Source organism: Staurois parvus, unplaced genomic scaffold, assembly GCF_062004578.1.
Source record: "Staurois parvus isolate SC_StPar_1 unplaced genomic scaffold, SC_StPar_1.0 ptg000051l, whole genome shotgun sequence".
Taxonomy (NCBI): Eukaryota; Metazoa; Chordata; class Amphibia; order Anura; family Ranidae; genus Staurois; species Staurois parvus.
Window position 1 is genome coordinate 1,255,624 of NW_028317847.1, and position 12,974 is coordinate 1,268,597.

At 41.9% G+C, this 12,974-nt stretch overlaps 1 protein-coding gene across 8 annotated transcripts in view; it reads right to left on the minus strand.

Moving 5' to 3' along the window:
- ADAM22 (ADAM metallopeptidase domain 22) overlaps nucleotides 1-12,974 on the minus strand; it is a 368,503-nt gene that overhangs the window by 102,884 nt on the left and 252,645 nt on the right. For all 8 annotated transcript variants that reach the window (XM_089666234.1, XM_089666238.1, XM_089666236.1 and 5 more), the window contains exons 11-14: nucleotides 8,856-9,022; nucleotides 4,837-4,921; nucleotides 1,962-2,052; nucleotides 264-315 (exon numbers count right to left, since the gene is read on the minus strand). In XM_089666234.1, the coding sequence (XP_089522360.1) occupies nucleotides 264-315; nucleotides 1,962-2,052; nucleotides 4,837-4,921; nucleotides 8,856-9,022 (395 nt within the window). The remainder of the gene's footprint in view (nucleotides 1-263; nucleotides 316-1,961; nucleotides 2,053-4,836; nucleotides 4,922-8,855; nucleotides 9,023-12,974) is intronic.

The following is a 12,974-nucleotide window of genomic DNA, read 5'->3' on the forward strand; positions in this document are numbered from 1 at the left end:
GGCAATAGGGGATCATGGGGCCCCTGTGTCCTTGCCAAAACTCAAAAAAGCCTATGAAAAAGGTACCAGAGGCATCTCATGGGGCCCCCTACTCACCCGAGTTTCCAAATGGTCAGTCCGCTCCTGCTTCAGAGATAAGTAACAGAATGAGCTTACTTCAAAGATAAGGCTCAACATTTCCTCCTCACTCTGTGTCTGTTTAACACCCAGCAAGGAGAAGATTGGTTTAAAACAAGAAAAGAGAGGATTGTTTTGGGCCTTACCCAATGTCTTCCATGATACATCCATGCCATCTGTCTTCACAGGTACATTCCCCTAAAAATACAATCCAGACACATTACAGAAAGACCACACTGTAATGCTGACATTAAACATTTACAGTGTATGACTCAAGGTGACCACACATGATACATTCTTATTGTATAATATTTCTAAAATCTACAAACAATTTAAGGGCAAGGCTCACCTTTTTTTTTATACAAAAAAGGCTTTTTACAAAATCTAAGCCTACTAAAATAAGACAGTTTTGGCGATTCTAAAGGAGATTGTACAATCAGATTGTAACATGTATTGTTGGCTTTAAAGTGACCATACACGAGCAGATATATAACCGACAGAAAAAGTAGAAGAGAAACATGCCTATTGTTGGAGACGTGGGACTTGCTGCTTTAGGCATTTAAAGTAGGGGGTCTCCAAACGTTCTAAACAAGGGGCCAGTTTACTGTCCTTCAGACTTTAGGAGGGCTGGATTGTGATCACTGGGAGTAGAAACTGCCCCAGCATCAGTGGGGTTTGACAAGGTTTCAGTCTTGATGGTCAGTGGAAGTAAATAAATTACATAGCACCTGTGGTCAGTAGGAGGAAGAATAGTGCCCCATCGTTGGTGTCAGAGGAAGGAATAGTGTCCCATTGTTGGTGTTAATGGAAGGAATGGTGTCCCATCATTGGTGTCAGGGGAAAGAACGGTGTCCCATCATTGGTGTCAGGGGAAGGAACGGTGTCCCATCATTGGTGTCAGGGGAAGGAACGGTGTCCCATCATTGGTGTCAGGGGAAGGAACGGTGTCCCATCATTGGTGTCAGGGGAAGGAACGGTGTCCCATCAATGGTGCTACTGGGAGAAATAGTACCCCATTGTTGGTGTCAGTGGGAAGAATAGTGTCCCATCGTTGGTGTCAGAGAAAGGAATAGTGTCCCACTGTTGGTGTTAATGGAAGGAATGGTGTCCCATCATTGGTGTCAGGGGAAGGAATGGTGTCACATCATTGGTGACAGGGGAAGGAATGGTGTCCTATCAATGGTGTTAGTGGGAGAAATAGTACCCCATCTTTGGAGTCAGTGGGAGGAATAGTGTCCCACTGTTGGGGTCATTGGAAGGAATGGTGTTTCACCAATGGTGTCAGGGGAAGAAATGGTGTCCTATCAATGGTGTCAGTGGGGGGAATAGTGCTCCATAATTAGTGTCAGTGGGAGGAATAGCACCCCATCAATAGTGCCAGTGGGAGGCATAGTGCCCCATTGTTGAGGTCAGTGGAAGGAAATGTGTCTCATCATTGGTGTCAGTGGGAGGAATACTGCCTTGTATCAGTGGGAGAATTAGTGCCCCAAAGGCCAGATAAAAGCATGTAATGGGCCTCATCTGGTGTACGGGCCACAGTATGGAGACCACTGATCTAAAGTTACAACAACCCTTTAGTGAAGCCTTATTCCCTTTACTATATAGAAATGCCCACCATTATCAGAGGTCAGTACTCCTTGAGGACTGTGCCTCTTTCTATAGATGAGTTTGGTAACATATAGAAGAAACTCTACAAATGCCAGGAATGATGTCAGTGTTCTCTTCAAAATATTGCCACAAAAATATATCAATATATAAAATATTAAAACCAAAAACTACTACTATATTTTTTTCCCAATCAGAAGATAGAGTGCTGTACATCAGGAAACATATCAGTTACCAACCTCTCTTCATCTTCTCCTTATCAGAAAAAATGCCCAAATTATGTGCCAGAGATTGTACCATTGTGATTGCCAGGACATCCACCCTTCCAAACTGAAACATGAAAAAAATACAGATGAATATCACTGATACCAAAAACACATTTTAGGTATGCAGCATAAAACAGGAAGGCTATTGCCATCTTATTCTTGCTCAAGTTATGTTAACCCTTTATGTTCAGAATTCACTGAAGCCTAGATATACCCAGACCAAATATAGCACATTCAGTATGCATCGTTTAAAATACCTCTATGACTAATTTGTCTACCTAAAAATTACACATTGTTCTTGAGGACTTTTGTTTAGTGCACTGTTTCAATAAATACCCTACATTTTTTTTAGGCTGATAAATTGACAAAAAAATGTGAAAAATGCTTTTAACAACTTCAGCTCTCATACCTGTACACTCCCTATGCATCAGAGCAATTTGTAAATTTATGCTATGTGCCTGATTATTTGGCAATAACCGTGTCATTAGTTACAGCTAAATTCCAGGTGGAAAAAAATTGACTCAGTATTAATGTTGTGGTCCTAAAATTAATAAATTTTTTATATAACTATAGTTTTCAAAATGTGGTTTATTAGAAGCAAATACATAAAATCGACCCACAGCCCCTTTAGAACTCCAAAGAATTGAATAAATATATAAATGTGTTAAAGCAGAACTTTACCCATAACAACTGGCAAAAAATAATGTTCTTTAGCAAGAAACATACCGTATTTGCCGGCGTATAAGACGACTTTTTTGCCCTGAAAAACATGCCTCCAAGTGGGGGGGTCGTCTTATACGCCGGGTGCACTTCAGTTGGGATAGATATAGCTGCCATAGTGGCCTCCCGATGCCCGCCCGCCCACCTCATTCTACATACCATCCAGTGCGGCCGCAGCGGGTCATCAACGTGGCTGCGGCGAGCATCAGCAGCGATACAGGGGTGCCAGCCTTTTCTGCTCGGCGGGAAGCAGCAGCGCTCCGGCCCCCCCCTTGTCTATGCAGAGCTCGCACATGCGCACTAGTGCCAATTACAGGGAGATGCAGGGACTGGCCGGAGGCGCTGCGGTCGCGTACAATGGTGACAATGACAGGTACTGTAGTGGCACTAATACTAATGGCACTCATGTGAAACCGGTAACAATAAATGCACACAGGGGTATACTGCGAATATAAATTAAGATGTTGAAATCAAATCTGATGTTCTTTTACGTTTAATTTGGTGTGTGGAAGGTGTGCGGAAGAGGGGGTAGTCTTATACGGCGAGTATATAACAAACTCTATATTTTGAGTGGAAATGTTGGGGGTCGTCTTATACGCCCAGTCGTCTTATATGCCGGCAAATACGGTACATTTCACATTAATAATTATGCTGAGTCTGTGCTGTAAATTTCCACCAGCATTGTTCCTGTTTCTTTTTGCTGGAGGCTGCCATTTTACTGAAGCCCACAGACCCTGAGCAACAGTAAATCTTTAGGCTGTCAGCAGATCGGCCTCTACATTTTCAGCACAGTGCTGAAAAATAGAGAGCAACTGAACATGTGCAAATCAGGATGAGACAGTGTATTACTGGACTTTAAACATTATACACCAGCCTTTCTAACCTTTTCAACAAAGAGGAACCTTTGAAATAACTTTTGGGCTCAGGGAACCCCTGCTAAAAATGACTATATCTACAACTCATGATAGATTAGTGTGATGGTCATTGGGAAGATTTACCCCAATCATGTCAGTACAGAAGACAGAAATCGCTCATTGGTCAAGGAACCCCTAGCAACCTCTAGAGGAACTCTAGGATTCCATGGAACCCTGGTTTAGAAACCCTGGTATAGGCACTTATTTTAATGTTTTACAAAAGGGGCCAGCATGAAGTGATCTAGCAGGACTTAATTTTCTGACTAAAGTTGCACTTAAGCAAAGATGTCCTTTAAATCTAAAATGACCTGACATGCTGCAGTAGTCAACACAATAAGGCTTCCAAGAACCTTTCCATGACTCAACATCTAGATCATGGGACCTCTAGCTTCAAATGAGTGCTTTAAGTTTTTCATGTCATTGGAGGCTGCAAAAAGTCTACTGTCTTCATATGGACAAGACCCCGTGCTGCTAGATTTGCAAAAAGGGGATTAGCACAGCACGATAGGGAAGCAGAGCATACAAAAGTAATAATTAAATATACCTGCTTCTGTATACAAATATATTAACATAAGATATACAAAAACAAATTTTTTAAACATTAACACTAAGCTATTAATATTTTCACATTAAGATTTGTTTTTACATACACTGTATATCTAAATAACTAAAAAAGAAGTAGTAAAGGCATTAATTTTAAAACAAAATAATAAATATGTTAAGCTTACTTGCTCTGTGCAATGGAAGTTCCTCTTCTGGAGTCCCCCACCGGCGCTCCTGGCTTCTTTTCTTCTTTGTGCACCATCATAGGAAGGCACTTCCTATGGTGGCACACATGCAAGGTCATTCCTGAACCAAGCTGTGTGAGTCTATAGACACACACAGCACGACTCAGCTCACCCTACCCCCTCCTCACAGGATATGACTGACAGCAGCAGGAACCAGTGGGTCCTGCTGCTTTCGGCCAAGCCTGAGAGACCAGGAATAGAGGGAGAGAAGGAGAAGACCTGCAGATGGGCACAGCACTGAATTGATACAGGACTCGGGTAAGTATTTAGGGAAGGGAGGGGGGAAAACAGCAACTGAAAGATTTTTTACTTCAAAGCATAGAATGGATGACTTTAAAACCACTTTAATATTTGTCAGTACAGTAGAGAGTCATGGAAATTACACCAAGGAAGTAATGTTTGCCATTGTACCTTTGTACCTCTTACCTCGTTCACACCGCCTCCTTTTAGAAGTGAACATACTCCACCAATATATGCTGCTCCACTTCTGCTGCTTTCAAACTGACTCCCCCTGAAGAAAAGTGAATGTGAATTAATAAAAAAAAAATGAATATCTTGCAGTTTATCCACTGTTGTTAATCTTAAGCAATTTGCATTCTCTCTGCAGGCTTTTATGAAATAACAGAATTTGGTCTGTTGATCCAGCCACCCCCTGTCCTAGGGTGACAACACTGACAGAGTCCCTTCTTCTGCAGATGCAGCGTTGTCACCCTAGGAAGTGGAGACTGCTGGCTGGCTATGTGCTGGCATGTGTGGGTGTCAAACTTACTGCACAGCCTCCAACTCCACCGCTATGATGTGCACACTCATAACAAAAGGTGGAGCACGCAGGTAGGTAGCCATGCACGGCACACAACTTTCTTTGGTAAATAAAATTAGTTTAAAAAAGAGAAAAAAACAATGCACATTACCAATGCATGGAGAATGCAAGGCAAGTCCTCCTGCCACTGACATGTATGGTGGTCAGTGTGGTTTGGCATGTAATGACGAAACACGCTAGCCTTACGGCTCCGCATGTTCACATGTAATCTAACATGTGATCATTCCACATGTTAGATTACACTTATAAAACACACCAGCTTATACTTGGTATCAGCTAAGAGGTTTACTTTTAAGAAGTGGAAAGTCAGATTCACCCAAACTTTATCATACATTCCCAAAAGCATCGGTCACAAATTTAAGGCATTTCATTATCTTCTGACACTTTCACCAAGAAGAATACCAACATAGATTTTCTTATGATGATAAATGTCTGTTTATGAACCAAAACTTTTGCTCACTTTAATGGAGGGGAAAACTTCCAGAGATCGCAACTATGAAGGCCCAAAACAGGTTCTATCCATTGTGACTCCTTTCCCAAAACGTAAAGCTCATGTGAAGGCAAAATAAAGAAAAATACACGCAGCACATCTCTACAATACGTGCACATTTGCCTGTGTTTTATCAACATAAAGACCATACAAGTACAGAGAAATACCTGTTGATCTGTCAGAAATGCACTCAGCTCCCTGTGGGCTGACAACACACATTTATGTGGACTGAGTGGTGTCAGCCCTGCTCAGTTTTGTTTCTGGTAAACTACTGAATCACATCCCTTATTCTCATTTCCGCACCACAGACACTAATTGATCTGCAGTCCCAACATAAGAACTAGGAATGTTAGGCCTCTTTCACACGGGCACTCTGGTCGGGCCCACCTGTCTGTTTTTTTAGGGGGACCCGACTGGACCGTTAATTCTCTTTTATGGGCAGCTGGATACAAACAGACTTGTGTCCATTTACACCCAGCTACCTCCAATCCAATCCAAACTGGAAGGGGGATCTGTTCACCTATGTCTGGTGGGATGGAAGGGCAGTTGGGTGTAAATGGATAGCAGGTCCATTTACATCTGACTGCCTATGGAACAGAGCAGGTTGTGTCCACTCTGCATAAGCGGAGCTGACACGGACCTGTCATCCGGCAGCTCTGCTCAGCATAGTGGGGGAAAAGCAGATGGATTCCCTGCTGAGAAAAAACAGATCTAGTCCATGTGAAAGGGGCCTCAATCAGGCTCCTAGAGATAACACAGGAACAGATTTATCAAAATGTTTTCTACGCTACATTTAACAGACCAAAAGAGAACAAAGAAGCAAAGTTCATTGTTGGGTATTACATACACTTTACAACAATTAAGATTTACTAAACTAAGTTTGAGCTGGAGTTCAAATTTAAAGTGCATGTCCAGGCCTTACCCAAATGTTCTCCCAAACTTCTTATTGATATAGGCCTGCTCCCCAGAACTACATCTCCCAAGAGCCCTTTCACTACACACAGTGTACGGGCAGGCTTCTGGGAGTCAAAGCAGCAGCATTGTTTTGCTGGGAAAGAAATCAAGGCCTTACCAAATTTACCCCCACACTCTTTTTCCACTATACAGCATTTCCCAGAATTTTCTTTTAACTTTGTTCCTGTAATAAGAAACAACTTTTATGTGACTGAAGTTTAAAGAAACCCTAACCAAAAGCTAATGGGGCTTTAAAGGTACCACACCATATCAATATACGTGAAATAGAAACGTGAGAACAATAGATAAAATTGAACACCTTTTATTAGGTTAGAAAACCACCTAAGGGTAGAAAAAATAGATCAGGCATAGACATAGAAAAACATAAAAATACAAGCAATGAAAAACAGCCACCATAAATTGTGGCTGACGTCCTAGACGCAGATGGCGTCACTAGTATCCGCCACAACGAACAGCAGCCATTATCTTAGAGCAAAAGAGGCTAAACTGTGCAAGTTGTATATGAAAATACATGGCTAACAGTGGAGACAGAAAATTGTGTGAAAAAAGAATACCTAACCAGATAGCGTCATAGGTGTTGATAAACAAATGATTATGTAGTGTCCACTTGAAACCATGAAAGGTGCTTTGCTTATGGATTCCAACACGTTTCGTGGGACGCAGCCCACTTCATCAGGGACAAAACAAACTTTTATGTGACATCATTATCCAGCCCGTAAAGATTGACCATAGTAACTACTGGGAAGTCATTTCTTATTGATATTGGCCTGCTCCTCAGAACTACATCTCCCAAGAGCCCTTTCAGTACACATGGTGTATGGGCAGTGGTGTATTTAGGTTTTGTGCTGCCCTAGGCAACACAAAAATCGTCCGCGCCCCCCCCCCCCACTGAGAGAGCCTGACACCGAAAAACACCCCCTCCCCCCTGACAAAGAGAAAGCCTTCCACTACAACCACCCTCCATACACTGGCTACCCCTCAGTGAGATAGAGAAAAATACTCACCTTCACAGCTCCAGACATGCCCTGAAATGAGAGCCAGGCTCTGCATACACCATCAAGCAGCCCTCAGCCTCTCTTGCATCCCACCTGGTCCCTATGCTCCATGTGTCCCTTCTTCTGTCCCTTCTTCCAGGGATCGGTGCTGCCCCCCTGAAAAATGCCGCCCTAGGCAGGTGCCTTGTTTGCCTTGTGGTAAATACACCCCTGTGTATGGGCAGGCTTTTGGGAGTTAAAACAGCAGTATTGTTTTGCTGGGAAAGAAATCAAGGCCTTACCAAATTTACCCCCACACTCCTTTTTCCCCTATACAGCATTTCCCAACATTTTTTTTAACTTTGTTCCTGTAATAAGAAACAACTTTTATGTGACATCATTATCCGTCCTGTAATGTTTTTGCAAAGAAAGCTACCGGGAAGTAATTTCTTATTCATATAGGCCTGCTCCCCAGAACTACATCTCCCAAGAGCCCTTTCACTACACATGGTGTACGGGCAGGCTTTTGGGAGTTAAAGCAGCAACATTGTTTTGCTGGGAAAGAAACCAAGGCCTTACCAAATTTACCCCCACACTCCTTTTTCCCCTGTACAGCATTTCCCAGCATTTTTTTTTTACTTTGTTCCTGTATTAAGAAACAACTTTTATGTGACATCATTATCCAGCCTGTAAAGTTTTTGCAACGAAAGCTACTAGGAAGTCATTTCTTATTGATATATCCTGCTCCCCAGAACTACATCTCCCAAGAGCCCATTAGTTCCTGCTCCCAAGGATGCAGCAGTGTCTTGCAGGGAAAGAAATCAATGTATACATGTGGAGAAGGACAGAGAAGGTGGGTATATGTGGGCATTGGCATTGTGTTGTCAGCTCAAACAAGAAGTTAGAGGCACACCTGCTGTTTCTTAAAGGGATAAAACATGGGGGAAATGTGTGTGTTCATTGTAGAAGTGTGTGGAAACAGTTTTTCATTTATATATTTATTCATTCATTTTGCCCAGGCATACACTTTAATTGTTCTGGAACTTAAATAAATTCTGAAAAAAAAAAAAAAATTAGATGCGGGGCCCCTGCTGATGGTCCCATTTCAGATGCTGTCCTCACTTTCCCCATAACCTATATATGAGGGAAATATAAGCGCACAAGGCCCAGAATAAACATTACGTACGAGAAGAGATGTATAGCATCACTTTTGTCTTTGATAAAATCCCTCCTGTATTTCATAAACTCTTTCAGCGTCTTGAGAGGATTTCCATCAATGCTAATTCTACTGTTATCAGCCCAGGTTTCCATGGCGACCAGCACGATCCGCGTGTTTAGCTGCTCCTTATATAGCTAGTACATAAACGGGAGAGAGAGAAAGAAAGAGCGCTTTGTCAGGGCTGCTGGAAAGACGTCACGTCAGTACAAATCCACATTACTGCGCAGAGAACACGGGACCGCTCTCTGGCTTAAAATGAACCTGTGAGGAAAGAAGCATGGGGGGGGGGATTATTGGCTTGTTTATGGCAGGCTTCATGGCTGGCATCATGGCCTTGGCTGCTTGGAACAAGCGAGCAGCACAACAGTTCAGACTTATAGACTTTACTGGGTGCATGCTTGTTTCAGATCAATGACTCACTAGTTAAGTCAAGAAGACAGTCACCAGAGCCTGAGGCTTTAAATTGCTGCTCCCGTTCACTTCACTTCATCAACTGTGACAGATCACTATTTGCATATAATCATAGATATTTGAAAGAAATTTGAAGTGGATAACTTAAAGCCCAATTTTGGTCACAACAATAGACATGTACGATTTGTTTCGTTTCATATCGAAATTCAGACATTTTCATTATTCAGAGATTCGGATGTATCCGAATTTCCGAATAGCAATAGCAACTAATTTAAACAAATCTGAAATAAATTGTAATGAAACAAATCTTCCGAATTCAAATTCAAAAAGGAAACATATAGCAATAAATACAGTAAGGTATAAAAGTGACATAAGATGATGATTCCTTCTTAGCATGCTTTATACAGTAGAATAGACTAGACTAGAATAGAATAGTATAAAATAAAACAGAATGAAATAGAAAAGAAAGGAATAGAATAAAAAAGAACAGAATAGAAAAGATCAGAAAATAAGAGAATTAAAAATAATCTTCCAAATTAAAAAATGAATTTGAATTCAAAATGGAAACATATTGCAAAAAATACAGTAAGGTATAAAAGTGAAATAAGATGATTATTCCTAGAATAGGATAGAATAAAATAGAAAGAATAGAAAAGAAAAGAGTAGAGAGAAAATAGAATAGAATAGAAAAAAATATAACGACTATAGCTATCTTCCGAAATTTGAATCGATTTGAAAATAAATAATATACCAAACGAATTCTGAAAATGAATCATTCTAACATAATGAATATGATGAAATTAAATTATTACCTTACCAAACAAACCTGAAACGGAACAAATTTTTTTGTTGTGCACATCTCTGAAAAAAAATACATTGGAAGTGTGCTCCTCCAAAACTGCAAGGGTTAAATGTTTGTTAAGTCCAAAAAGTTACAGATGAGGCTGTATTACTTACCTTTTTACTCACTCCAGCAATGTGACTGATCAGGGGCTGACTGACAACTCATGGGGCCCCCGGGCAATAGGGGATCATGGGGCCCCTGTGTCCTTGCCCAAACTCAAAAAAGCCTATGAAAAAGGTACCAGGGGCATCTCATGGGGCCCCCTACTGACCCCGGGCCCTCGGGCAGTGCCCGAGTTTCCAAATGGTCAGTCCGCCTCTGTGACTGATCCCCCCAGCCTCCTCTCTAAGCCTGGCCATACATTATACAGTTTTCTTGTACAATGTTCCTTTAGATTTACTAAAACCATATAATATAAGGTCGAAGCTAAACACTTTCAATTTGCATGCAATCAGGAAGGCCCTTCTGCTTCATAGTTGAAGGTGAATCTCTAGGAAATTGAACAAGAAAATGGTACAACGTATGACCAGCTTTAGTGGCTCTCGGCTGCAGTCACACCCCCCACCCACATACAATACAGGGTTTCAGGGCATTGTACATGATGACCACCCACAGACCGGAGCTTCAGGGAGCGGTGGCCCCATTGAAAGCAATGGGAGGTTGACAGCTTCTGCACCTAATTTCGATTACTCGCAAGTAATCACTCATGGAGGGATTACCTGTGTATCACCGGCTCTGGAGGCAGACTGTCTGCATCCAGGGATGACCATTTGCAGGTAATCATTCCATGAACAATTATATGAAAGCAGCCACAATTAGCTGTGGAAGCTGACAGCCTCCCATTGCTTTCAACGGGGCTACCGCTCCCTGAAGCTCCGGTCTGTGGGTGGTCATCATGCCCTGAAACCCTGTATTGTATGTGGGTGGGGGGTGTGCCGAGAGCCACTAAAGCTGGTCATACATTATACCATTTTCTTGTTCAATTTGCTATAGATTCATCTTCAACTATGTAGTACAAGGGCCTGGTCCCTCTGTATCATCATGTACACTGCGCGGCTAATAACCCTGGACCTGTACAGCTAATTGCCTGGAACCTTCTTACATAGAATCGCTAACAGCCCCATTTACAACTTTTTTTTTTAAAATCAGAAATATTATTTATTAATGTTTAAGGCACACAAAGAACAGAATATAGTACCATATATAAAACAGTACGAAAGAATCATCCATTAACAAAAGTACTAAAAGATAATTTCCAGTGTTATCAGTTGTCCAATGAACAAATACGTACAACAAAACTGTGGTATTATTATGCAGTAAAGTCATATGTGGAACCCCCCACACACAGAGCAGCGGAGGTTCCTCTCTAGCAATGGACCAGTGGAAAATAGAGCATATAGATCTCTCTACTTGATAATCCAGGCGAACCTGGGCAGGTTGTAAAAAAAAAAAAACAGCAGGCAGAGTACATCATGAAAGGATAATTACAACAGCCTATGCATTATCAAATCAAATGGAGCTAGACCCGGAGTGGCCAACCATGCTTCCAAAAGTTTCTCAAATTTACCTGGGCACCCACGATGTTGGTAAATTAAATGATCATATCGTAAGATGGTTCCCATATTCTGCCTCCCCCATTTACAACTTAAATGGGTCCTAATTGAACCCTACTCCTTGATGTAATGTTAACCAACTCTTAAAATGTAACCCTTAATCTGAAAGCGCACATGACGCTAGCCATCACGCTAATCTGATAACCCCCAAATTTACCCATACCAACTAAACTTCACTGAAACAGAACTAGGGACAAAACTTTTTTTTTGTTTTTGACACAACAGGAAACACATTTTTTTGTTGCAAAGCAGGGAAGAGTTCTTCCAGGTTTTAAGGGCAGAACTGACAAAACTCAATGGGGAAACTTATTCTCTGTTCCTGCCCTGATAGCCACTCATCACGAGGAAAAGAAATGAATTGCCAAATGGGACACAGACAGGGGCAGACTGACAACTCATGGGGCCCCCGGGCAATAGGGGATCATGGGGCCCCTGTGTCCTTGCCCAAACTCAAAAAAGCCTATGAAAAAGGTACCAGGGGCATCTCATGGGGCCCCCTAGTGACTCCTGGCCCTTGGGCAGTGCCCAAGTTTCCAAATGGTCAGTCCGCCCCTGGACACAGATATCTATAAACTTCCTGACAGACACTAACCCATCCCTACCTTACTACAAAAATGTCTTTACTACTCTCCATGTCCTCATTCTTGAGTATTCACCTCACTTTTTTGCTCTGGTGACCACTAGTGGCCAGGAGAGTAAGTAAGTTGAGATCTCAATGGGGACACAGATGGTAATTAAAAACTAGACAGACGTTCTAACCCTTCCCCCATTCTATCCACAAATTAAAAAAAAATATTTAGCCTCCCAGATGACATATTAGGTGGATATGTGCATATGGATATGTGGCCTTATTAGGGCAATGTTGTCTTGAGCATTCCCACCCCTTTGATGTACTGCACCATGAGTGATCCTCTTCCTTTTCACATTTGGTTCTGCTGAATAATCCACCTCTAAGTTATGGTTGTTGCCAGGCGGCTGTGTTACAATTGAGGTCCATATTTTACCAAACGGCTGGCTGCCACTGAATTTAAAAGAGTTACTAAACCCAGGACCCTGCATTCACTATATCAGGTCTCCCCGGACCCTGCATTCACTATATCAGGTCTCCCCGGACCCTGCATTCACTATATCTGGTCTCCCACAGTACACAGAACATGGAAATGCAATTATTTTAGTAAATACAAAACTGCTAAATACCTTTTCTCATCAGCAGTTAGA